The sequence below is a fragment of the Falco naumanni genome, chromosome 4, assembly GCF_017639655.2.
Source record: "Falco naumanni isolate bFalNau1 chromosome 4, bFalNau1.pat, whole genome shotgun sequence".
Classification (NCBI taxonomy): Eukaryota; Metazoa; Chordata; class Aves; order Falconiformes; family Falconidae; genus Falco; species Falco naumanni.
This window is the reverse complement of record NC_054057.1, coordinates 96423420-96451341: the sequence shown is the minus strand read 5'-3', so window position 1 is coordinate 96451341 and position 27922 is coordinate 96423420. Positions and strand designations below refer to the sequence as shown.

Sequence of the window (27922 nt, the reverse complement as noted above, 5' to 3'; positions counted from 1 at the left end):
GCGACTGAATTAATAGCTAATAATAATGCATTCACTCAGCAGATGCACATACCATTAAACTGAATTCCTTGTCATCACCTTTCCCTAACCCTTACTTTACTCAGTCCCTTGGTGCTTAAAACTTATTTAACCACAACTTAAGTTTGATGGCAGCTTTTGCAGCCAAATCCATGACTTAATCCACATGCTCTAAACTGCTGCTCAGGAGAGTGCAAAAAAATAACAATAATAATGAAAAAAAACCCAGAATAGCTATTTGGAATAAGTTGATTTCTTTTCATCTCCTTATCTCTAAGTGTCAGCAGCTTACACATTTTAGCATCATGCACAGTAATTAGACTTCGGTAACAACTAATCACAACAATAAGACAAGTTCTCATCATCCTAACACTTCTTCCTCTGCCAATTCAAGCAGTGATCATAATCAATGAAAGCAATCTAGAGCAGCTTCTACCCTGTCCTGCAGTGTATGAATTAAAGCAATGCTGTCAGCCAAGAGAACTTTATTTTTCAATTTTAGAAACATAGTAGTAATGGAAAGCTTGTTTTCTATTTTGAAATAACAAAACAATCTTATTAAATATTTGCCTGATGGGCCGTAAATTCACAAACACCCGTAAGTTTTTTACGTGACCTGTGATTTGAAATGTACTTCACAAAAATACACCAATTAGCTACCCTTAAGTAAAATAACTATGAATCTAATCCACGAAAAATTTTGCGGATCACCATTCAATTAAATTCAAGTGGAAAGGACTCCATCCATCCAAGATGCCGCTTCTGGAACAGGTAGAAAGGCACAAGAGCAGAGGTGCAATCTAAAAGGCTCCATAGTGGAACGCAGGTGTTTCACCTTGCAGAGAGGGAAGATGAGACCACGAAGCTGCTGGGCTGGGGCCAGGGTGGCAGGGCTGGCATGGAGAGGTGAAAGAAGGCAGAAGATCTGTGTGCAAGGTAGGCAGGAGCTTGAGCATTAATCCTAATGGTACAACATCAATTGACGAATGTGGTCCCAAACCATCTATTTCAGTCGCTTTAATCTGTAGGTGCCGGCTTTGCGGTAGCTATTATCTTTTCCGGGGGAGGAAAATTTGTCTTGGTTTTCTGGTGCAAAGAGATTTAGGCCTGGGACTGGGAGTGCATTTGTGTCTCAGGAAAGGACCGAGCAGAGTTCTTGCAGTTCTGAATTTACTGACGCCTACTGTTAGGCATAATTTTGCAATTATAAAAATCCCAAGAAACTCAAAAGCCTCTGTGTAGCACAGAGGACCCTGCGTCCACAAGAAGTGCATCTGATCTTCAAAGCTACCACTCCATGTTAACAATGACTCCATTAACAGCTCATGTTTTAAAAAGCAGTTTGTAGCTTGCTTTATTGATGCAAATGGTATTTCAGGAAAGTGACTTGGAGATAAGCAGCAAAATTAAGCAAGGCCTCGACACAAAGACTTTAAATGTAATTATTAATGTAATTGTTTTCTTTTCCAAGATGCAGCTCTTCTTCTCTACAAGAACCAAAACAATTGACCCTTAATTTTAGCAGAAGAGCTTCTGCTCATCTAATCCAGCAAGAGTGCTTGTGTCTGATTAGCACGGGATGAATTGATTCCTGGGAGCAGAGCTCCTGCTACAGGGTTTTTTGTCTGTTCTCTTCCCAGATCACATTTGGCTACAGATTTCTATACATTTAGATGACAGATCTGGCTGCTGTCTGTGGGATTCACCTAGCTGCAACTGCACATTGATTAGCAATTGCCTTGAGGAAATTCAGAGTATCCAGGCAACCAGAGGAGGCTGCAGATACAGCATCTGGATCCGAAGCAAAACACAAGCAACGGAAGAGAACTCAGAGAAATTAACCGACAATATAGACAAATCCAATTTGCTTTGAATAGTAGGTTCTCTGTCACTTTTTGCAGTTATTAATGGTGAGGTTCACTGAAAGATCAGTCCGGATTTCTTGTTAATTTAGTCAAAATATTACAATGTGAACATTTCAATTTATGTCTAAAATTTAACATACACTCCAATTAGTGTCCTTGTAGGCAATGACAGCACAGTGGTCACCTACAGATCAAATCACTCTCATTTATTCTGATTTTTCCTGTGTTGAGATATCACTAAGTATTGCCACATGCTATTGTTAACACTCATGTACAGCTGCATCCAGGCACATTTAATGCATGGAAAATTTGTAAAACAAAGCAAAGATACTTCAAGTAACACATAAGCAGTAAGACCTTGGTAGCACGGAGCACGGGACGACTATGGAAGCTCAGGGTGTTTCCTGAGCCAAGCTGTATTACAGCAACTGTTAAATCCACATGCAAATAGATTTAAAAAATTCATAGGGAACATAAATAAGCATTGCTTGTGCATGGTATATACAGAGAACACAGGTGAAACAGCTGGAACACACATTCCTGCAAGGCTGTAGGAATTAGGAAAATACCATTATAAGCCTTTGCAATATGCAACTCTTCTTGCAAATACATAAAGTATTTATATATATACTTCCACCAGGAGGATGTGTCCTACTAACACCTCGCCTCTCCGGAAGGCAGTGGCATGTATCATAGCTCGCAGCACAGGCTGAGCTCTGCAGTGGCAGGGAAATGCCATGGGTTGCGGCAGCTGGGCTGCCTCATGGTGCAGAAGGGCTGCCCAGCTGCAAAGGAGCTGCTAACACCATCAGGGAGTAGCCAATTCTCAAGACAGTCCTGACAACATCTAGTACCAAGAAACGATGCTAAATATGCCTGGCTGCCATCTATCAATGGACTACTATGAACAGCCTTCAACACATCACACTGTGGTTAGAGATAAATAAATGCTGCCTTAAAAAAAAAACCAACCTGAAATCTAACTTAGGACAAAAGCAACTAGTTCACTCTACCTTTTTTTTTGCCACAGGTGTTTAGGAACAACCTTCTCCTCCAAGTTTGATGTTTTAAAATGCATCAAAACCAGTGAAAAGCAGGACTGCTAATGAACAATTTCAGGCAGAGCTCACATTGAAAAACTTCCTACAAAAACAATCAGGAATGGCACAGGAAATTCAAAACCACTCTAAACCACTATCAGAGATTTGAATATTTGCTTTTAGAGAGTTACTCAGCTACCACTTTAGCTGTTTGTAGAATGAAGCATTATTATCAGATGACACTTCAATATAGCAGCAGTCACGCTTAACACTGATAATCGTTCACATACACAGGAACGTGTCTTTTCTTCTTACTAGTGTTTAAAAAAATAACCAAACAAACAAACAAAAAAGCAAAGTATAAAAGCCAAAGACAGAACAGGAATCTTTCTGCAGTGCACAGATGTTAATAAGTGGATATTTGACATGATACATTGTAATGATGTTAGAGGAGCCATTATGATTTATTGAGTCAATCTGTACTATGGAGACAATAATAAGCAGATCTCATCTTATTAAGCGGAACATGTTGTTCCGCTGCATGGGCATCCCCAGCATCTGCCACCCTTCCTTGCCCAGTCTTCCCATCAGGTTTTGCATGCCACAGACACAGCTGTCATTTCAAGGTTGCACTAAGTTGGCGAAACCCACAGGCTGTGAAGACACCAGAAGACCAGCAAAGAAAATCCAGCCATTTTGCTATAGCAGCTGGGGGAGTGGGGCTGCTGCGAAGAAACCCAAGGAGAGCTAGCACATCAGATAAATTAGGCTAAAGGCATCTTGATTTGAAGCATGTTGCTGAATACACCTCTCTACTTCAGCTGAAATTTTAACTGCACTATTAAGGTAATTTATTACACTCATTAAGTACCACAATCGGAGACCCTGTCTACAGTAGCTAGTTTTATACACTTTAAAAATGTTAGCAAGTCACCCCATTACATCTTAGTCATCAGACTAATGCAGATTACTTATTACTTCTCTTGGCAATCACATAACACTTGTCCTGAGAATGAAAGATGATGCCTTGACAATAATACACTATAATGTAATAACCCTTCACATGTTATAAAATGAAGCACTTTTTCTTTTGAGGATCACTAAGTGCTGGGCAGGCATTCATTAATACAGCCTCACCAGACCCCAGCGACACAGCCATCACCATTCAAAATTCAGCCACCATGCTAATGGCCCTGTGCTTCTCTGCACAGCAGCCACCTCCACTGCTGCATTCAGCACAGCCCTCTGAAACAGCATCGCTTCCACTCTCTCCCTCCTATTTGTAACAGCAGATAACTGCAGGCACAGGGTATCTGCTGAAATATTAATGAAGAGAGAAGTAAGTGTTGTTTTAATATTCTCCAGGCCAGTAACCTGAAGTACAGAGCAGTTACCTGATCTGCCCAAGGCCACTCAGCAGATGGGGAAGAAACACAAGTAATATCTAGAAGTTTTGGTTCTGCTCAACACAGCCCTCCCTTGGGGTCTCTGTGAGAGCCTGCAATTCAAATGCAGAAGTAATTGCTAAATAATTAGTAACCTACACAATCACTTCCATGCATCCGTCACTATTTTACGCCCTGAAGGCGCAGTCAATAAGTGCCTGAGATTACAATTATCATAATTTCCTACCCACCAGAAGGCCTAGATAATGGGCAGTCTAAAAAGACTTTTCCTTCCTAGAAAGTATTGTCAAAGGGAATTACCAACTGGCTTGAGCACGTTCCGTGCATCTTTACCAGTATGCAGGTGGTGCAAAAAGCACCAGTACTGGTGCAGCACCACAGCTCTGGGTAGGTCTTCTAGGATTTCAGCTTCAGCTCCAGCTCCTGGATTCATGTGATCACCATGTTGCTTTCATTGGGAGAAAAAAGAAATTTCTAGGCTTTATGGTTAAACCCCAGCATGTTAAAACTGGAACTGAAAACCTCAGGAATTAGGGCTTCCTAATGCCCCCTCTCCCATCTGACTACAATTTTTGGAGCATTTTGGGTGCAGAACATACCAGAGAGGTGACAAGTGACCAAAAAAGCAGCTGCCATGCCCGCTCTGCATTCACTGGCATGTGAACCAAAAACTGCCCAGAGGAACCTATTTGCAGTGCACCAGAAAAAATAATAATGCCATTATGCAGCCCAGTAGGTAGGCAACACCTTCTTTGTCCTATTCATCTTGCAGTTTCGTTCTTTGCAATTAGAGCATTTTTAAAGCCCAGGTTGTCCTTTTAAAACCTGACACATTCTCCTACTCCTTTATGGCTTCCAGCTGTTCTCTTCTGCTTGTTCTTTATTCTTTCCAAACCAGTATCAAAATCCATATCAGCATTAAAGTCCTGCGTACCACCCCTCTTCTGATGGCTCCCTGTTTTCTAATTTTTCTCCCATAAGTTCTCTTCAGTAACTGTTACTAAACAAATGCTTGTGTTGTGTCTTCCACAAGGTTTTTCCCAATGGTAGTTCAAGTACCCAGGCGGCTTTATGCCTTCGATAGGCAAACAAATGCCATCCAGTAATGCTAAAACTTTATCTTGATCATTTGGGTCAGACTTCCTCCCTAGCTGCTGAATCATAGCACAGAAATACAGAGCATACATCCATATCCCACCACCACCACATACAGACACTGACAACTTACATCGGCCAGAAGGAAACTTGGGACCACCACCCTGACCCCAAACCACCAGCCTGCTTGAGCCACATGAGCTTGTGGCTGCCAGGCACACGAAAAATTCCCTATTAATCATCACTACTCTCCATTTCATAGCATTCCCCTTCCTTCATCTCTAAATCACGTAATTGCACTGTAATCAAAAGCAACCCTATCTTTGCAATTGATTCCTACTCAGTACAATGGGTAGCATTATTAATAATAAAAGCCATGCATTATTTTATGGTTCTTCAGAGAGAAACAGAAGGTTATTTCCTTTTGTTGGGTTCCATCCCTCTGGTTTAGAATAAGTCATCACTGGCAAGGTCAAAAATATAATCAACTTCATCATGGTGGTACACTTTGAAAATAATAATAAAAAAAGAAGGTAGCAAAATACAACATAAACCAAATAATTAATCTAAGACTATAAAACTGGACAATAACAAACACTTCTTGAATGTCAGAAGTCTAACCTACTTTGTCGTCTGTGGTATTTGGCAGATTATTTTTTTTTATGGACAAAATTGCTGGTGATCGCAGCGTTGAGTTTGAATCACACCATCTTCCAAGATCTAACCAAGATCAGCAATGTTTTGATCAATGCAGTTGTAAAATAAGATTTCCAAAAAAAGTACAACAAAGCCATTAAAGAAATCTCAGAAGGCAGAAAAATAATTTCTTTAAAGTGTAAATGAAAAATTAACTTTATTTATTTCACATGACAATGAAATAGTAATGTGTCTTGATGCATATGTGCACACATGCATCATCATTATTTGCTTTATTCTTATTGATTTTTCCCTCCACGGGCCAGCTCTACAGAACCACTAGGCACCAGTGTCACTGGCATCAATGTGGAAAGAGGCTTCTCAGGGCTTCTGACAAATTACTCCCTTAAAGTTCAGGCACTTCTATCACCCACAGAAATCAAATACGCATTAGACTTATGAGAAATCAACCTCATCTTCAGCAACTCAAAGGAACAACCCATGAAATCTAAACAGTTTAGCTGCTACCGCATATAATCACATCAGCAATGAAACGACCAGGTTATAACTGTCCCAGATGGGTACAGCATTTCCTGAAAACTAATTCCCAGCGTGTCCCAGGAGCCAGCTTACAGACAGTTACCCATTTTGTCTTTCCAAGTGGAAAGGTCACCAGAACAAATACGATCAGGAAGTAATGGCGAGGCCGTTCAGCTGATCTATTTCAAGCACCATGACAAAGAAAACTAATTTAGTGTTATAATTAGAAACATGGAGAGGAAAAAGCTCATTTTGGAGAAGTGCTGCTGCTGGAACGTTCGCATTGGTGCTGATGGAGCTAATCAGCTCAGAGAGGTGGAAGAGTGAAACCAAATTATACATTTAGCATCTTCATGTAAATCAGGTTTGACACTGCAATTGTCTGCAGTTGGGAATAAGTGCAAGGTTTAAAGGTGACCTTATCAGGGAGTTTTTAAAGAAGCAGGCTAAATAAACAGTGTTTTAGGAATTTTTTTTAGAACGTAAAATCCAAAACCGCATGTCACAATCTCTTCTGTTCAAATTTGATGACTATTGGCTATTTGCGTGTAGTTCATATTTTTAAATGAATTTCATGTTTCTTATTAACAGCTGCAAGAATAAGGCTTTTTAAAGTTCTCATAATTACAAAAAGATCCTTTGGAAATACGATATGAATGAGCTGAAGTATACTGGAAGGACTTTCACACCTGTAAGATATTTCTCTTCATTGTCTTTTCAATGAAGACATTTCAATGCTTGCAGGGCAGGGGGTGGGTGTGGGACTGACGGACACACCACCACACAAAAAAACCACCACAAAAGGAGTTTTCAATTCAAAGGAGATACAGATTGCAGGTTTAGTTACACAAATACTACTGTGTACCTAAATATGGCCAATTTGCCTTGCATTTCTCTGGAAGTCAAAGCTATCTTTTCCCCGCTTTCACCCTGGTGACATTTCAGTGCCCCTTGGCAGTCTTGGTGCTGTTGTTTGTAAAGCTGTGCTGTAAAAAGGAGCAACGCAATGACCCACGTTAGAAGTAATTATCCAGGAATAAAGAGGGGAAAAAAAGGCCAAAAGTAGTGCATCATGTAGCTGCATGGTGAGACAATTGGGTGATGAAAGATGTGTATTTAGGGAGGAGATGAGCAGGGGTGGAAACAAAGAGTAGATGCATCTTCACTCACTGTCACGCTGTCTTCCCTCAGTATTTTGTTATTAGACTTCATACTGGATTTTCCTGGCCTACTGATGTTAATCTTTTGAGGTAGTTAACTTGAAGGGAAAAAGGCAAAAGCACAGCAATATTGGAATCCCCTCTCTCAGGGTACAGTCAGAAGAGGGAAGTAGAACACTAGGACAGAAAGTGAGGTCCTAACTTGAGCTGGTTAACGCAAGCAAGGGTGATGCAATGCAAGTCTGGTGTCCCATCACGGTTATTTTGAAGTGCTTTTTCATTGCCCGTGGCTCCATACCTTCATAAGTTCCTACTTCCAGAAGGGTCCCACTTCGCTCCAACTCCAGAAACTCCTCCACAGTCAGAAATTTATAGTCCACACCAGGCACTTCTCCTTCTCTTGGAGGACGGGTTGTGCCTGAAAGGAAAAAAACCAGCACGTTAATGTAGATGTTTTCTTATCAAGAGTTAAAAGGGACAGTACAAAAATGATCATAAAGATACAAAAGTATCTGTAAAATACAGTTCTGTGAGCTACACAGAGAGCAGTGTCAAAAAGTTCAGTTAGAAGTTAGGAACCGGTGTAAAAACAAGGCAAGACACAGATCGCAGGTTGAGCTGGTGGTACCAGTTGTTCTACCCAACAATGGTTTTTTATATTCTCGGAACGACTCTCTGGCAAAGAAATCTCTCGTAACACATACAGAAACACAGCTGGAAGAGTTTGATATGTGGGAACAGGCCAGCAATTACCTTCCTGCTATTAGCACGGTCTCTCACATTTCAACTTCACTAAAATTGCAATCTGTATTCTCTGATAAGGCAACTTCTTTCTACCTTCCATTATTTCTCTCTCAGTTTATCTCACCAAATATTCTTTCACGTCATTAAGCTCTTTTCTCCCTTACTACTTCTTAATATTTTATCCCTATTTATGCTAATATTTTTTATTCAACATTAAACAGAACCGTGAGACAGTTTTGACAGACCATTCATTCACACATGCTTACTCAAGAGACAACCTGCAAACTCTTCTCTGAGAAGTTCACCTATAAGCTCATTCCAGTTCAAGAATTACTTTTTCTTTTGAGTAATAATTCACACTGAATCTCTCTCTAGCACTCGGCAATTTAACTAGGACCCATGGAGAACAGGGCTCTGATCACTGCTACTCTGCCAGCTCTGAAACTCCTCTCCCTTCTGACCCATTTGCAGCCCTTTGAAGCATGGTGTAAGATGAGTCATTTCATGACTTCTTGCTAAGATGGCTTGGGCCACTGCATTTTAGGTCACTGAGCACAGCTTAATTGATTAGGATCCGTTTCTGTTCAATAGCCTTTATTTTCCATGACTCTGGAGGCTAGGAGATGGCTGGTTCTATATATCCGAGATTAAATATAAATGACAGATTTACAGATGGTACAGGAAACTGAACTTTAGAAGAAAGAGCAGCGTTAGAGGTGTCTGAGTTGCTGTGGCTGCAACCAATCTGCTGGCTTGGGAAAAACTTCAGAGATGCGGAAACCATACCTAATATTTAATGAAGCATGATTTCTCACTTCTGTGGGACTCCTCCGGCCCCTGGGTAGTGCCTTCTCAGCACGTACAATTTCTTAAACCCTCAGTATAGAGAAGCTGAGCTTCTGGAAACTAACTGGGAAGATTCCAGCTCTCAGAAGTTGAAAGAGCATAAATCTACCATGCCTGCATCTGGCAAATGTTCTCCTGAAGTGCCAGGGAAGCGGAAAGTCTCCTTGTGCCCTACTCATCCAAGAGACTGTTTGAGAGGTCAATCTTGACAGAGTGACACCCTTGAAAGACTATCACTGGGTTAATGTCGTTGATAGACATTCACTTTCTCTAACATCCTCCACCTCCTGTTTCAAGATAGAAGCTCTCTCTCTCTCTTTTTATTATTTAGCATCTTTTATTATTTAGCATCAGTGTCCAGATAAGTTTATAAATTCCTGTGATGCTTCTATCATGCCTTCTCTTGGAGCTGTGTGAATGGGTGAAGGCCGGAGGAGAAAAAGAAAAAAAAAAAAAAAAAAAAAAAAAAAAAAAGGGATGGAAATGGTGGCAGGTATCTTCACCCTACTAGCAGGATTGCTCTTTCCTATTCGGAAGGATTCAGTTTTGCATTCTTTGTATTCTTGTACCCTTACATTAAGACTACAATTTTTACCAAGTAGTCTGTCAGACAGGACAGATGTCTTTCACAGATCTAGACCAGAGAAACACTGGAAGTACACCACATGCCCCTCTTGTGCCCAAGTGCTGGCATTTCCATCTGAAGCCAGGCAGAAAAACTCAGCCAGCAACGCCCACATAGGACCCTCCCTGGCACGCAAGGAGCGTGCACACACCCAGCAGCTGGGATGAAGGGTCGCAGCATCTCCTCCCTAGGCACTGACACTGCTGTAGGTGTTCAGGCTGTGAGGACCCTCACCAGAGCATCACGGCTATTGAGTACTGCCAGGTTCCCCTAAACCAGGTCCATGAGAGAGGAAGAAGAAGAATGGAAAAACCTCAGCACTAAATCTGTCCAACGATGCGCGGTAGCTGTCCCATGCCTGGAGCACAATGGAAGTGAGAATTAAGAGTCTGTAGTGCTCCACATCCAAAGCATCAGTCAAACGTCACCCCGAGCCACGTGGCACGCGAGCTGAATGACAAAGATTGGGACATACTTTTTCCCAGTAACTGACAACACACATTCATGAAACACAAAGATCAGGGAACTTCACGACCCACTGTATCTTTTAAAACTCTCTTTTCTTTATCTATATCTTCCCACAGAAAGTATTTCTTAATCTTTTTTTTTTTTTCCTTCTGAATTTTTATAGTGGTGAAATTGCAGTCAGCAGTTTACTAGTGCTGGCTGCCTATTTGACATGACAATTATATCTCTGCCATAATTCCTCTGAGCCATTTTAATGGATCTATTTGTTTCATCTCAGTGTTCTTAATTTCCTGAATATGTTCAAGTCGAAAAATCGCAGATGTGCTTGCTATCAGCGCGATTGCCTGCAACACACGCTGAATGCATTAGAAATGCCAAGTCGCCGCGTAAAAGAAAAACATTACATCACAGCGATAACATTTGTCACCTCGCATCGGTCCTCAGCAACGGAGGGAAAATAAAAACTACACTGGTTAGGATATCTTATCTGGGCGAAGGCAAAAAACCCAACAACTTTCCGTGTTGCTGTCTAAAGCAAAGATTGCTTGCAGATGCTCGGGCTGTTATCCTGCTTCACATCTGAGCAAGAGTTACTGAATGCAATTCAGAAAGGCAGGGGGAAGGGTAAACCCGCCTCCGTTTTTCTTGTAGCAGAATGACAGGCTGCCGGCTGGACACACGCCTGGCAGATGGCATTTCAAAGAGTTTTCATGAACCATCTGGGATGTGTACAATGATTACAAACCACACTTACAACAAAGCCAGAAGGGCTGCTTCACAAGGAGGGTGGGGGGAGAGGGCGGGCGGAAAGAAAGGGGGAAAGAAAAGAAAACCAAGAGGCACATAAACAATCCTGATGACTTTTCCCAGGCACAGGATGCTAAGAATAATCAGCACCTTCCACCTGGAGCCTTTCCACAGCCTGAAACAACTGCTCAACTACTCTGCAGCATGTGTGTGCACAGCCCAACACCACTGCAGGCTGCAAGTTTCCATTCATTAGAGCTTTCTGCTGATAAACTCCAAATTGTAATTAAGTCTCCCATCATTAATGTGACTTATTTATATGTGACTTTATAATGTGACTACAAAGCGTAGTGTGTCTGTCCTCCCTCCCCCGTTAAATTGCATTCCAGTATCCTTACCACAGGCTGGTCATCACTGAAGGAGGGAGCTGTGGAGATGACTGTACTTTTTATCAGAGCTAATAGCAGGTCAGACCACTGCTAATGGCAGAATTAATTGAGCACAATATGTGCTGTAGATGGTCCAAACAGGAGTTAAAATACTCCACTGGAAAAGGCGAGCCAATCATACTTAAATACGTTAACCTGCCTGCCATGTTTGCACTGAAATATTAAGTGGCATCAAATCTTATTGCCATTAGGTAGCAATTTAGCTAATTAATTTGAGCTATGTCACACTGTGTGACTAGCTTAGAATTGTTAATGCTACAGCAAGAAGGAACTGGAGGAGAAACCAAGTGGTTAGCAACTCCTTCTGCACATTTAATGATTCACAAACTTTCACTCTTATTTGACTGGAATGTCCCACAGCTTACAAAACTAGTTGGAGACATCACACTCACAGGACAATTGCTCGAATCTTCTGCCACCACAGCAGACTTACAAAAAAATTATAATAAAAGTAAGACTAAGGGTTAGTACTGCAGGTTTTACTTTCTCTCTTGGTCTGGGGAGGTAAAACTACACGTAACATGGGTGGCTGAGATGCTAGGTGAAATGTCTGCCCAGCTGTTGGTTTGGTTATCACACCCAAGCTAGCTGTATCCCAGTTTATCCATGCATCACTAATGTTTGGGCTACAGGAGGAGACCTCACCTGAGAAACTGCTTCCAGACAAAGGTGAGTTTGCCCAGAGAAGAGCCCATGTTGCACTTAAGCTAACTAAACTAAAGCTTGTCATCCACACCTAGAATAACTGGACCGTGGCTCAGATGTACTGAAGACTAGGAACTATTCGTCTGAATAATTTAAGTGCCCCATTTAAAAGACAAATAGCTGCTGCTGTTGTGTTGCCTATCAACCACGCTGACAATTACCCAACATGAGCCTCAATTATAGTATGGCCAGATTGTTAATATGTGATTCAGGGGCTGTTTAGCTCCTTATCAAGCCTCACGTTAAGCTGTTAATAGCCACTGATGCCCCGCTGCTAAATTAATCAGAATCTTGCTTATTGTAATCTAAAAATAAGACTTCAAAGGGGCCTTAGTCACTTCAATTACTTTCTTCTTAAAACAAAAACAGTTCTTGAACAGTAATTCTGTTACCATGAGCCAAAATAGCCCCTAGAGCAAGACATTCAGAAGTTGACTTCTCAAGTGCAGAACACCTACATCTCCCATTTGCAAAGCAATGATTTCTGCACATACGATTCCGTATTTCTTCTACATCCAGTTCCACTGGCTGGCAGTGATAATCTGGTCAGCCACCAAAATAGAGCTAATCAAACCACAAGTCATTTGCTTCTCACCTCCACTGACCAGCTTTCTTATGATGACAGATGATGTGAGAGCTGTGCACTCAAAGTAATTATGATAGTTGCTACAACCATGTTTTATACAAACTCAAGTCACTGTGGTTACCAGCGGTGAATGGAACTGCAGTAAATACAGTTTCCGTGTGAAGTGTACAGGGATGCTACTGACTGGCGAAGCTGCAAAGCCAAGCTCTGTTGCGGGGGGTTGCCAAGAGGCTGTTTGCAGGTGGATTAGAAGGAAGGATGCTGTTCTCACCATTGCTCTCCAAGACTGATATTTTTGTTCATTCAGCCACAAGGGACTGCTCTCATCACCTACACTGAAAAAATCTTCAGCTGCCAAGGAAGAAACGTATTAGGAAAACAGCCCCTCTCCCCTCTGCGCAGTGTTTAGAGGTCACCTTCTTCCCTCATGTCACAGGATAATTTGGAGAGCCTGCTCTAGCTCTCCTGCATCTGTCACCTATGGTGCCAGATAACTGGAAGGCAGGACAAACTTCACAGACCTGCTAATGGCAAGCAGAGAAGGGAAAAGACAGAGACAACCTGGTCTGTCTCCAGAAGAGGCAACCTGATCAGCAGCCAAGCTTAAGGCAGAACTTATCTGCAGCACAGTATTAGAAAAACCCTTATCTACACTAACAAAAAATAAAGTGTAACCTAGCTGTAAGAAAACGTTGTACGCAGAACTACTTCATCTTACTGACTTCTAGGGTTATCCAAGCCAAGACTACTGACTGGTTTTATTCAGCAGCAGTAGAAGCGATGGTATTTGGACACCATTAGCTACCCATTACACACGTGTCCCCACTTACCTATGGTAAGGGGTGATTTATCGTTGTAACTACATAAAAATACAGAAGTTTCAGTGAGGCCTGGTCTGTTACAAACCAAACACGCTCGACTTACAAATACAATTTTCTCCTGAAACTCGAAACTCAGGAAGCTCATTCTGGGATTTTAAATGTTGTCTGTCCCTTCTGTAGCCAGTGATTCAATACCTATAATCCACAAGAACGTGACAAGCATTCAAAGTGTCTCAGTGGTGGAATAGAAACTCAGTCCAAAGGAGAATGTGGTCTGTCTCTAGAAATTAATTCACAGCTCTGTTAATGATGCATGTGAAGGAACAGATGCTGATTGACTCTTCCTGGCCACACAGATAACTGCAGTACTAAAAGCAAATTTCTGTCACTGTGGTCAGCAGGAATGACTGATTAAACCCAGAAAACAGCTGACCAAGACAAAGCTGTCTTTCTACAGACACATCTCAGAGAGAAATGCATTTCATGGCTGTGGTCTAAAGTAATTTTTCTTTTACAGGGGGAGATGGAAGGGATTTGTGCAAAGAGTTCTGTATCTTCTCCCACCAGCCTTCCCAGCAAGGCTGTATCCGAAGGTGGATCCCACAGCAGCAGCTTGTGAGGATCCCCTGGTGCTTGAAGGACTGTGCCAGCCACACACACACGCAATGGCAGGTGGGACCCTCAGTGCATGTAAAAGCCATTCTCCCACTTCCCAAGACACCGCATCCAGTTGCATCTCTCTGGCCCTTTCTCTCAAAGAAGGACTGACTGCCTGGAGCCTCCCTGGAGAAATGATTCCGCCAAGCTGCACAGCAGCAGCTCAGAGTTTGTATACCCTCCAGGCAGAAAGCTATTTTTGTCCCTTTTCGATCTATTTTTGGTACTTCTGTGGCCTTCACTGCTGCCAAATAAGAGCATTGATAATCTTCAACACATTTATCCTCACAGCATTTTGAGGTAGAGAAAGTGGGTAGGTTTCTGTTTTATAGCACAAGATCAGCCAGAGCCAGGATCTCAAAAGACTTCAGGAGTCTAATTCTAGAGAAATCAATGGGATTTAGGAAACCCTACAGATCAGGATCAGGGCCTACAGATTAAAAGGGACAAAAATAAGTTGCTGCTGCATCAGGGCTTTGCAAACTCTTTTGTTACGTGTCATGAAACACCATGCAGTGGTTGTACAAAGCCAATTCAGCACGAGGGGGTTCATTCTCGACTGTAGTATCGATTTAAATGAAACTGGTAATTACCTGATGACTAGAAGAAGTGAGGGTACAAAACCTGCCACACTCCCCAAAAAAAGCCTTTTAAAAAAGACCCTTTTAAGGATCTATGCCAAATACTCAAACATAACAGCACCTCCCTGACCTGGGAAAGTACCACTGATGGCACTATTGCAGCGTGGCAGTTCCTAATGCAGTTACAACCTCTTCATGTGTCCTTCAGAGCTTTCATTTGCTCTCTCCTAAGGAAAAAAAGAGTCTTCTGGCATCAAATAAATGTTCTTGGATTCACAATAGCAGCAGCTCACCTTCTGGATCCCTCTCTTTGAGTGATTGCTGTTACCTCACCAGACACCTGCAGCCAAATCCCTCTTATTTCCCACGAGGTGGGACACCCACCAAGAAGATTAAACTTCATGAACTAATGAGTTTGCCATTAATCCTGTGTTCATGGAGTCCAACAGCATGACATCTGCTAATTTAAATTGTGAACTACTGATGAAAAAGCAAACTGCATACCTCCATGGCGAGAAGACCTTAGCTGTAACTATGCACAATTTTATTCTTTCTAATATATGGATTAGGGTAATAAAGTGTAATTTTATAAATCAATAAAGCTGTAGTAATTAGATTGCACTGTAATGTTCTGCTTTTAAATACTGGCAAAGAAATGACTGAAAAATGCCATTTGTATAAGTGTGTGCGTGACTTATGGGGAGTAAAATTAGCTGAAAGTAAATTAACAGGATGATTATATACTTGCATTTATCCGCAGTTTCTCTCATATATACGTTTTCAGAAGTCTAGATAATGCTACAACCATGACACAAACCTTTATTTCAAAAGGACCGCCTTTCTTCTATGCAAAAATTGTCATAGCTACTTTCAGTCAAAATTCTGTCTATCTTGGAAGAGGCTACAGCTGAAAATGGTAAACTAAATACGTACACTGGATAATTACATACAAAGTACTCTTATGATCTGGTTATTTTTAATCCGCGCTCCGGACTATCTCAACCCAAGCCTAACCGGGTCCCTGTAGCACTTGTTCAGGGCTGCCCCACATCAGCATCACCACGCAGAGGCACCGCGGCGCTCTGTGCTGCGCACCCCGAGCAGCTACGGAAAAGCACAACGTGGATGAAGATGACTATTCCAGATGAAGGTGCACATCTGTATTAAATACCACAGGCCAAATGGGCGGGAGGTGAGGACTTAAAATCTACTTCGGAATAAGTCACAGGAGACCTGGGATGCAGGGTAGCTCCCATGACAACAGCACTTTTAAACAAATACCTCATTGTCTTATTTATACTTTCACAGTATAGGAAGTAGTTTATCTGGAGGCACAACCTACCTTGCTTTATATCTGCTTTTTGCATGTCTACTTGCAAAAATCTTTGATTTCTACCAATTGCCAAAGAGAAAGCGTAACCCAGTCTGAGAGTTTCGTAAGTCAAGGGCTGGCATTAAAACCAAGCTGCAAACTGGTCAGCGGAGGCTCTCAGCTGCTGGGAAACGAAACACCCAGTGGCTCCCAGTCATGTCTCGCTCAGCTTAAGAAAATGTAGCATTAAAACCTGTTTTTCATTAACTACTGGATCTTCACATGGCTTGGTACAAGTTTTGAGTAGATCATATCTGAGTAGAATAATAGAATAGGTAAAACCCAAACCACTTTCAAACCTTTCACTTAATGTTAGAGGCAGAAGACTGGGAGGAGCGGGCTCTGGGAAAGAAGAGGGGCGCTGACAGCAGGCTGGGTACGCTGTGAACTCTTACAAGATGAATTACCAAGTCACGGAGCAGAGAGACACAAACCCATGTAAGTCAGGTAAGCCGAGTTCTCTGGCTTTCCAGGAAAACTTCAGGGTTTTGTAAAGATTACACAACCCTTTTCACCCACTGTGAAGTACCAAATGAATTTCCCAGTTTGGTGGAAGACGTGCGATGGAGTCTTGTAGCAAAAATACAGTGAACAAGAACACAATTACCAGTTTTATCTTGGATATTTAAAATAATTAAAAAAATGAAAACTTGTTTGGGCAATACCTGTGACATTGTAACCACAGGAAGAATTAAAAAAAAAAAAAAATCAGAAACTACTGTTAGCCATATATATGTAAATCTGTCTCACAGATTTAGAAGGAACGAGACTGCCTGTTTGTTCCCCACAACAGCACTACTACACAAGCTGCCACAACTATTGGAAGGAAAAACTTATCTCTTTTCTTTAAAACTCAGTTACCGGAAGATCTTAATCTCCCCAAAGCAAGATAACCTATTTCTAGTCTACTTCAAGGCTTCAGATGTGTCCTATGAACAGAGACTGTAATTAAGCTCAGAATAAATGGAGTATCCAACACAGACTGAACACCTGCAGTATTTCAATTCAGTTTTTATTCAAAAACAATTTTTGTTTTTGACACCTGCATACATATGTGCACATACATCCATGAAAATATATTCTGCACCTTAAAGCCATAGTAGTAAGCAGGAGATTATTTGATGTCCAGTAGCTCAGCTGCTTCAACAAAGATTACTTACCTCCCTTGTTTGCCTCCCCGGGCTGTTTGTACTGCTGAGATGTACAACACAATGTGGGTCATCCTTGGTTGGGTGTGATATAAAACACTTTGTGTTGACTTTAATTGCCCTTCTAGTAGACCTTTACTTTGCAGTTAAAAGTCTTAATAAAACACCTAACCTAACAGCATGTGCCTTAAACCAGATCGGTTCATTAGTGTAATCTCTGTAAAATTCCACCACAGAAAGAAAAGAGTTGTACGAAATACATCTATCTCTGAGGTATTGCCTGAAGTTTGTTTCAGTGACCACATCCAGGCTACTGAAAAGAGAGACTCAAAGAGAGAGGTTTTTCCTTTTTTAAAAAAACAACAGAGCACCATTTCACCACACTTCTACAGGACATCAATGTAGTAATTTAAACCAGTCTTTTTCCCTGAACAATATACACTAGAGATAGTGTCTCCACAGTATACTTTCTCCCCTAGCTCAGAGCCACGGAATGCTATAAACCTAATGGACTTCCAACTGTGATAACCTCATCACACTCAGAGAGCCACAAGTCTCCTGCAGCTCTTCAATTTTTGGTTCTGCCCCCTCACCAGCCCTCAGTTCAGATGGGGTTTGTTCCCTGACAAATCCTCCTTGACCTTTGCTTAGCAGTTTTCCAGCTTCATATTCAATAGTGACCAAAAAATGCAAATGTCTTAGCTATAGCAAGACATATGCAGATTATAGATACACGCAGTTATGTAGCCATACGGATGCACTTACTATAAAACTCTAGGGAAGGACGAGAACAGATAGCAAATCTACCCAGCAATACGTGCATTTAGGCACTATTCCCTACAGGTCCTGTTCCTTAACTTTACCTGTTCTTAACTGCTACCAATTTCTGTTTGTTTTGGGGTTTGGTTTTTTGTGTGGGTTTTTGGTTCTCCCCCCCTCCCCCCCAAGAGCTCTGTATGCACAGCATGCTTTAATTCTTCATGATTGCTAACACTTTAGCTGGTTGAAAACATTCTCCTGGTTCCGTTTCTGTAATGTTGTGATTAGGTAACTGCTCAGGATGCTGAAAAAATGCCAAACATTGAGAAGCTGATTGGTGTTTGAGTTTCAGATTCATCCCTATTAATAACTGGAAGCACTGCAATGCAAAAGAAAACAAATATATTAATTTTAATTCTTTTCTTACCTCACTGGAATAAAATCTATCACAATAGTTTATTATTTACAATTCCTTTGCTGTAAATTCCACATCGCCCAGCTCTAACACAGAAAGAGTTTATTAATCCTTGTAGTTTTGTAAATGGAATAAAATACTAAAGTAAACACATGTTACAATACGTTTTCCTCGGTTTTAGTTAAAACACTCCCTGGTACAGTAAGCCTGCTGGTTAGGTAGTGCTTAACTCTGTATCTTTGCAGTCCAAAGCTAACCTCATGCTATTGATAATGTATACAGACTTCTCCATTTCACTGCTTTTTCAGTTGTACTCAAATGATAAAAACCTTGCCTCCCAATCCTGTCATCACCTATGAATTTCATAGGATATACACCCACAGGGTGCTTTACTCTGCCTTTCTGAAGCCAAGCGCCACCCCTATAAAATACTCCAGCGCTTAAACTGGGGACAATGACATAGTGTTTGGCTTAAATGGTCTTTGCTTCATTTCATCTGATTACTTCTAGTTATACCTTCTGTCTGTTAAACGTCCCTGTGTAGGCATTTATAGCTCTGCATTCACACAAAACAATCATTCCATCGCATTACACACTCTGTCATTTTATTAGCTTCTTGCAAAACCATCTTCTGTAAATGTCTCAATTTTAAATGCCATTTTAAACTCGTTTGCTGGTTTACCAATGCCCTTCTGGTATTGACTGGCCAACAGGCAACATGAGATGCCACACGGAGCCACAACGCCAGCAGCTCCTGCTTTCACTGTGGTGACTGATCCCAGAGCATTTCCAGGTCCCCACTGCCACTGGTTTGAATCCAACATATATAAACAGCACGCAAAAATTATCCTCCTGCAACTGTCAGGCAGCCCAAACAAAATCAGCTGCTCCTTGTCTTGCCTCCTATTCCCAACAAACAAAACCACCTCCAGTTTTCAGCCTGTACCTGTGTCGGCATGGACCGAGGATAAGGCAGTAATCTTTAACACCACAGCTGCCTCCTCATCTTAGACACTGTTGGTGGAAGATGCTGTAATCTGAGGCGTTGAGAAGCGAGTTTCCCGATAAATCTGCTTTCTTATGCTACTAGATCAGTAAAATGCCTGAAAAATGAATGCCTGAAAACACACAATCAGATCTAGGCTTTAGAAAAACACTGAGATGAGATTCTCTCAAAAGTATCTCTATGTTATTTGACAGTCAAGTGATTATCAGAGAGGCAGAATGTTTTTCTTCAGGACAAGGATGCCATATAGCAGATAAGACCTTACTAAAAAAATAAAGTTTAAACCTAAAACATTTCTACCTTGACAAATGTGTTGAGTTCTGATGAGTGACGTTAGTGAAACCACTTTGCCAGAGAGATGCTGGTATAGAACTGGTAGTGGCACTTGCTGTATTATCACCTGCTCAGTTCAAAGCACACAAGTATCCCCACTGCTTCAAGACCAATTTTCATGCTTCATGTTAAATATGTGCTCAAGTTTTTGCAGGATAGCAGCCTAGAGGCAACAAATGTTTTGTGGAGCAAAAGAAACTTGTTGGTCTTAGCTGGGGTTCTGACTCAGGACACTACTGATTTAAGGTGATGTGCAGTCCCCGCTGCCCACGGCGCCAGTAGAGGCAGTGAGGCCAGTGGGTACCAGTGGTCCCACCCCCCCAGCACTGCATCTCCCAGCACGGGGCTGCCAGGCTTCACCAGAGGACCATGCCGACACGCTGGGCTGTGAAGAACAACAGATTTTCTTCACATCTGAACTCATGAAGGCGACAAGCAGTAGCAAAGCAACATGGCAGTCAGAAAGGCTGCTGACATCTTACCTGACTTCAGGTAAACCCACGAGACGCAGTGAATCAGAGCCTTGATGACCAGACTAGCCATTCATTAACCTGTTAGGACTCTAAATTCCCAGTACAACAACATATAGATGCACAGTTAGATGAAGTCATAAATGAAATACAGCAATAAAGCTCAAACATTCAAGAGCATGATTTCTGATGTATCGTTTTGTGCCACTGGAACCATTTTTTTAAAAGAAACATTTCTCTCACCCCACTGAGGAAATGTTGCAGAAAGGCAAAAGAGAACCAGAGAGGAAAACCTGCTACCTCTGCAACCGCAAGATAAGGGTGACCAAAGCCCAGCGGTTGCGACATAATTTAATCACAGGTATTTTAAATATTTAAAATAAAAATAAACACCCAGTCCTCCAAAATACAGCAAAAAATGTGAACAGCTCCCATTTGTCACTATATTCACCTTCAAAACACCTTCAGCAAGGTGGGAAGATGAAACTGCGCCCATTTTTCAGATGAGTTATGGAGACACGGAGCAGCCAAGCTGGCAGCCCCAGCTCAGAGCCGATTAGGAAGCAAAAGAGCAGAAGGTCACTTGTGTCCCACAAGTCTGTGGTTAGCAGACAGCGTTTTGGGGCTAATAGCATTACATGCTCTGTGATGCTGATCTGTTGAGATAAACGTGACAGTCCTTGGTGATGGCTTCATCAGAAGGAACTGCTGACTCAATATTTAGGCATAGCGGCAAGAGCTGTTTATATGCATACATTGAAAAACAACAGATGACTTCTGGAGAAAAACACATGGGTAAAATTCTCTCTTGAGGCAATACAAAAGAGCCAAAGTAGCTAAAGCACTTTCCCACAGTGACTGTGCAGTAAATTAGAACTCTGCACAGCTATCATCCATTATCCCTTATATTTTTAGCAATTCTGAGATTAATAACTGGAAAGAGCCAATAAAATAGTATTACAACAAAATACACATCCTTTTGATGAACTGCCACTCACTCCTTTCAGGTCACCTCATACCTCAAGAGAAAATTTAAAGTTTGAAACATTTACTATAGCATTTTTCCTACCACTATGGCCATTTGTTTAAATTATGTTTTACCCTTTCTGGACGAATTAATCACATTAATTATTATTTTATTATTTTTTCTTTCTGACTGTTAAGCCAAATTAGGCTACTTCCAGAGTTGAAGGGGAAAACACAATTATTAATGCTTCCAAACATCCATTTGGCAGAAAACCACGGTGAACAGAAGACACCACCGTGTGAGGAAGTATTTTGTCTATTATACAAATGCCATCCTCTCCTCTTAATGCGGCAGCTGTCTTTCACCTACAAGAACCTTCCAAGATAGGTCAAGACTCTAAACAAGCGTATATGAAAATCACAGCTCTGAGACATTCTTCAAAATACCTAAGAAGTCATTAACACTTGTGTTTCCTTGGAGCCAACTCTACCAGGTTAGCATCATAAGACCTGCAGATCACAGATATTCATCTCTCCTCCAACTCAGTTCATCCCAGCCCTGCATTAGAGGCCACACAAACGTTATCCAGAGAGCTGAAGCTGATTTCCTGGATCATTTTGCTCAATGGGAATCTCATTTATTATTGAAAACAGCAGAAACTTGACCTTCCCTGGAGATTTTTACAGAAGTTCAGACTGTAGGTGAATTTGTCCAACCTGCATAATGCAAGTCAATTCCTCCCAGGGTAAAGCAGCACTCAAAGTGAACAAGGCTGGCAGAATTGAACCTTTTGTGCATAATTAATGCAACCATCGATCAGCAAGAGCTTGGATTCAGAATTTTTCTGCAAGATAAATGCACAAGGATGAACTTACACACTTTTAAAAAGTCTAACTTTGAGAAGGCTTTGTTGATTAACAAGAGTCTCTCGCTACCGCAAACCTAAGCAGATAATTTCCATGCCACAGACATCAGCATCGTTCGGCAGAAACGGTTCACAGTGCCAGTCGTGACTCTCGCTCGCCACAGGTCTAGATAGTCTTTCTCCAGGACCAGTGATTTCCTGGTCTGTTCCCCACTTGGTGTGTGCAAGCAATTCCCATTAGCACCAGTGGGAATTACGCATGTGGCCATGAGAAAACACCAATGAAAGCTCAAGTCCTGAAGATACCTACAAGCTATTCAAGGTACTATTTCATGATCTTTAGCTTACACTCCTGTCTTACTGGAAACTATGAATACAGTTACCACAATGTGTGAATTTACAAATAAAAATTAATTAATCCAGATTGGTATACATGCTAGTCAGGTAATAATGGTCATTATATTTATATAACTGGATGCATAAAGCAGCTTATTCTCAGCACTTACTACCCCTCTTCCCAGGCCTAACAGCAGTGCAAAGAAAAATGAGTTGCTAGTAAGAAGTATATTTTGTGTGCTCTGTATTACAGACACAGGTCAGTAACTTTATGAACTGGCTGATGGGACACGTCTACTTGATGACATCCTATTTTCCCATACACTGTTCCCATGCATAGGACTTCAGATTCCTTGGGTGACATTTAAATGTTTAGGTAAAACCTATATTTTCCAAAATGGTACCCTATTATGGGACACTTACAGGTAGATTTTTAGAGGAGTTCAACATCAAAAAATGCAAGCTTGGAGGAGGACTGGCTCTGCAGTAGCAGACATTTGGGATAGCCCTAACCTAGCTATTTGCTTTGTTGATGCCAACACATGGCAAAACTGGTTTGTCTCTGGGGCTGGAGGACAGCAGAAGATGAGGTTACTGCAGGAGAGAAAGTGGCCACTTTTAAGGGCTGTCACAGGCACATCGGTAGCATCAGCAGTCCAAGTATCCAGCATAGTTTTCCAAACCAGCTCATTCCTTCCCTTCCTAAAAACCAAGACAGACTCAATAAATAATAAAAAAAAAAAAAAAAAGAAAAAAAGAAAAAAGGCCATCCTAAAAATAATTCTGTGATGTTCAAGATATACAGTTATTCTGATTTTATATCTGCCAGGGCAATATCTTCCCCACTCTTCACCATGAAAAGGGCAAGTTTTGAACTATGTAGGTGGTCCACCAAAGGCACCTACTACTCGCGTTCAGGTACTGTCAGTGGAGAATCCCTGCTGGCAGCTACAACTGCTCCTAATGGTCAGTCTCTCTGAAACCATGAAGGACAGAAGAACAACTCTCCCAGTCACATCTTTCAGGGATGATGCCTAGGCATAGTCACTCTTGCCTTGAGGTACAGCAATGGACTAAATGACCTCCTTCAAGGTCTCCTCTTAAGTCTGCAAATCACAAGAGCTGGCAATGCTGTAATCGTGTAGTAGAAATTTCAGGAGGGCAGAGTTGTCCTAAATTATGTCAGAGTTGTAAAGTGTGGCGGTAGAATAGGATTATTTTTTTTAAAAGGTATCTAAGCCAACTCATTCATCTGTTTAGAGTATGCCTCTTTAAAATGAGTTTTTACGAAGTGTAGATCTACACTGCAGTCACTCGAGGACAGAGTTCAGCAGCCAAGTATTTATGGATTTGCTGGGGCAGGTGCTGGAGCTTGCCAAGGGCAAGGGATTGTGCAACTGGATTATGAGCAATACTCAACTTCAAATCCAGCCAAGGACCTTTACACACCTGTGATCGCCATTTGCCAGTGTAGACAGAGCCACACATGCACCTCCACATGCAGGTTTATATAAATTCACATTGCAGTTAGCGGTTTCAAAGTTTGACAGATGTTAAGTTTACACACAGATAAGCACGATGCCACATACTCAGCCAGTTCCCACACCCTCCTGACCACCAAGCACCCCTTGCCCTCCCAGTCTGCTTGCACATCACCACCTCCTAGGCTGGCTCATCCTCACAGCATCCCTTTGGGTAGCACAGCCTGGCAGCCCTCAGTAGTTGCATTTGGATTTTAAAAATTCCAACAAATTTTAAATGATATTCTGTATAACCTTGGAAACAGCTGTGGATGATAATCATGGTCCAGGCAGATAAAAGCTGGTAACAGATGACTGAAAGAACACACTTAGAGAGACACAGAGAGAGACGGATGAACTGAAATGCCTGTACATTTCAGCTCTCAGCTTCGTGCAGGGCTGCAGTTTTCTGGCTTAACACATCAGGAGACTACACTAGAAGGGTTTATTATAATTTTATTTTCACATCTGTTCAAGGAATTCCCCCCTCCCCCACAAACACAGGGGTTTTGTCCCTCTCTTGAACAGAAACAGGTGATATCAGAACTAAAAAAAAAATCCTGCTTTTTATATAACTCCAGTTATGTCAGATTTCCCCCCACAAAAAATTGAAATTTTTGGAGCATGTTAGTTGTTAAACCTCTGCTAGATCAGATTTCTCCCTTTCTCTGCCCCTTCTAGCCAAGTGCAAAGGGCAGTGGGCAACCTCTGTGAGCTTCTCCTGGAGACTGAAATTGCATCTTGTTATAGGTATTTCTGGTAGAAAAGTACCCTTGGCCCACATGTGACATATCCGTAAGAATCGAGCTATTCTATCTTTCAAATGTGTAACTTGCACCTTGGGATAAGGTCCCAACCTTCTCACCAGGGGGGGATGAGAACTCCAGGTGGGGACACCCTTCCCACACTGGCTGGACTGTAACGCCACTTCTACTTACTTCTTCCACTAAGTGGTAGTGGCTACAGAAGATGCCAGCTCCTGCACCCTCATGCTCTGGTTCAAGACATACCTCTCGTCACCACCATGGCAAATGGAAGACCACATCTGCCACATGGACTGTACTGATTTATCTGCATTAAGAAGCAGGTCTGCTTAAACTTGTCAGGTCATCCAGACATGAAGGTGTTCTTAGTGATTAAATCCTGGAAGATTATTTTTTTCTCTCCTTAGAGAACCTGAAGGAAGGGCGAAGTTGGCTACCTCTGGCTCTGACAGCTAGCTTGGTTCACATGCTAAGTGTAAAGAGCAGACTATGTCGAGGTCTGCATGATGGGGTCACATCTCAGCTAGGAAACCATAAAAGAACACCAGGGTTATGCTCATGACTTCTGGAAAAGAAGACCCTTCGTCACTCACCAGGAGTTTCCTAGGGCAAGTTTCTAGCTCATCTTCAATGTAATACCTCCCTTACTTTGCACATACCCACATCCTGTTTTTGTGAACGCTGAATCTGTGCAAAATAAATAAGGCTGTTTTACAGGGGTCACTCATTTCCTACAGCCCAAGCTTACAAGCAGAGAGTTTTGTAATTGGAAATCAGAGCAGTAAAGACCCGTCATCATTTTCTAGGTGACAAGTTTTACAAAGATCACCAATGAACAGCTTCTGCCCTTTCCTCTCTCCTTGTGCATCTCCCAAAGGGAAGACAAATAGTTAATACCCAATTACCTTGATAAAATTACACATCTCCACTGCTCTGCATGTTTCACCTCTCAGCTCAGTCAAAATAAGCCAGACATGATTGCACCAGTCTAGGTCCCCACAAACATACAAATAAGGAACAGTACTGCAGAACAGGAATGCATTAACCCTTCAGAGCTCTGCTGACACACTGCTCTGGGCTTCATTATCACCTCTGGCATGTACACCACTGTATGCTATAATTAGAAGTGTGTCAAAATCAGGCAGAGCATTGCCCGTTGTTCCGCTGACATGAATACCATAACCAGCAGAGCATGAGGCAGAACTCTTATCTGAGTTCTTAACCAGAGACTAAGTCTTACCCTCTTCTGTTTTAAAAAAACCATATTAAATGCCTTAAAAAGAACATCAGGCTGGTTCATATTGCAGGGACCCCAGGGACCCAGGTTAACACCAGCCTCCTGCCCTTAATTCATATTATTGCAAATGGGGCTGGGGATAACAGGAGAAAGAGGGCAGACTGTACAGTGAGAAAAAGGGTTAAAAACGCCACAAGAAACAACTGTGAAAAACTGACCTTTGTAAAACAGACTCATATGTCAAGTACCATTTTCATAACTGATTAAATATATATAAAAGTTTTTATACAACTGTATTACTAGACTGTTAAATATGTATACTCAAATGTTTCCTGGAGTAGAATAGCTCTGCAGGAGTCATTCCTCACTCAGTAAATAGTCACGACATTTTGGCACACTTGCTACATTTTTAAAACTGGAAACCTCATCAATATTTTTTCCTTTGTTGCACCAACCTGAATCCTTCTGTGTTTGTGCGTTATTGACCTTTTCACAGCCATTCACTAACTTCAGATGCTTAATACTTTCGAAAAAATGCAACTGACCCCAGTTAGTAACAAGCTTTCTAAACAGGAGAGAAATGTTTATTGCTTTGTGCTTACAATTTGCAGACTGTTGTACACTATCCAGCCTGAGAATGACCAAAGTTCCAGTTAAACAATGTGTTTACACGACTGACATCCCAAAGAGCATTTTTTTGTTCTGGGTTTCTCTAACTGCTCTAAAGGCTGATTTCACACACTTTTATCTCTCACCACTGGAAAGACTACAAAGCTAAAGCAAGTTTTTATATCCACATTTCAGGATACTGAAAGTATGGGGCTGTAATAGAAATGCTGACATTATCCAGTAATGGTAGTGCAACCTCTCTACCATGATTATGTACAGTTGGAGATAATGAGCACTGCTGATTCAGGAGGAATGTCTGATTGGGCTGGAAAATGGAGAAGTGTTGGATAATCTGTTTCCTGAGTAGCAACAGCCTGCCTGAAGAGCATAAACAATGGAGCAGAGCTGGTAAGGAAACAACAACAAAGTCCAATCGCAAATCCTCAGAGTTGCCCTTACTCCCTTCATTGTCCATGTGATCGCAAGCGACCTAAAGGGCTCATTCAGGACTTGTGCTAAAAGGACATGACAAAGTTACCTGGAGAAGTGAGGAGTGTGCAGCACAGGTGGCAGAGGAAGATCTGATTACGTGACTGAGACAGTGGGCACCCAGTCGAGAGAGCACAGAGCACTGATTTTCAGAAGAACTATGTTCCTTCCCATCCTCTTAAAAAATCAAACCCCTTTAAAGTATTTCAAGTTCAGCACCAAAAATGAAGGCACACAGAAAATAATCACAACACGCATGCAATACGACATTAAAACTGCCTGAATAACCTGCAAAAATTGCCTTGACATCTCTGATATTATATGGGAAAAAAGCCAAATAAAACTGTTTCAGTAATTTTGGTTTAAAGAGGGACAGGCTCTTTCCCTCCTTCCCTCTATTTTAACTTTGCTTTCGGAGTTAGGGAGAATGGGAAGGAAGAGACAAGATTTCTGGTGAAAACTGTTCATTAGGTTGTTTTCCTGTACCACTTCTCTTACCAAACATCATTTTAAAAATATTTACATACTACATTTCCCACTGAATGATAATTTTCTCAAAAAACACCTGTTTGATTGATTAAAAAAGTTCCAAATGTGACAGTGTGATTGGCTCTAATTACTATTAATAAATGCATAATGAATG

The 27922-nt window shown here is 41.6% G+C and overlaps 1 protein-coding gene across 22 annotated transcripts in view; it reads right to left on the bottom strand.

Moving 5' to 3' along the window:
- MAGI1 (membrane associated guanylate kinase, WW and PDZ domain containing 1) overlaps positions 1-27922 on the bottom strand; it is a 355911-nt gene that overhangs the window by 84346 nt on the left and 243643 nt on the right. For all 22 annotated transcript variants that reach the window (XM_040593740.1, XM_040593748.1, XM_040593741.1 and 19 more), the window contains one exon: positions 8059-8178. In XM_040593740.1, the coding sequence (XP_040449674.1) occupies positions 8059-8178 (120 nt within the window). The remainder of the gene's footprint in view (positions 1-8058; positions 8179-27922) is intronic.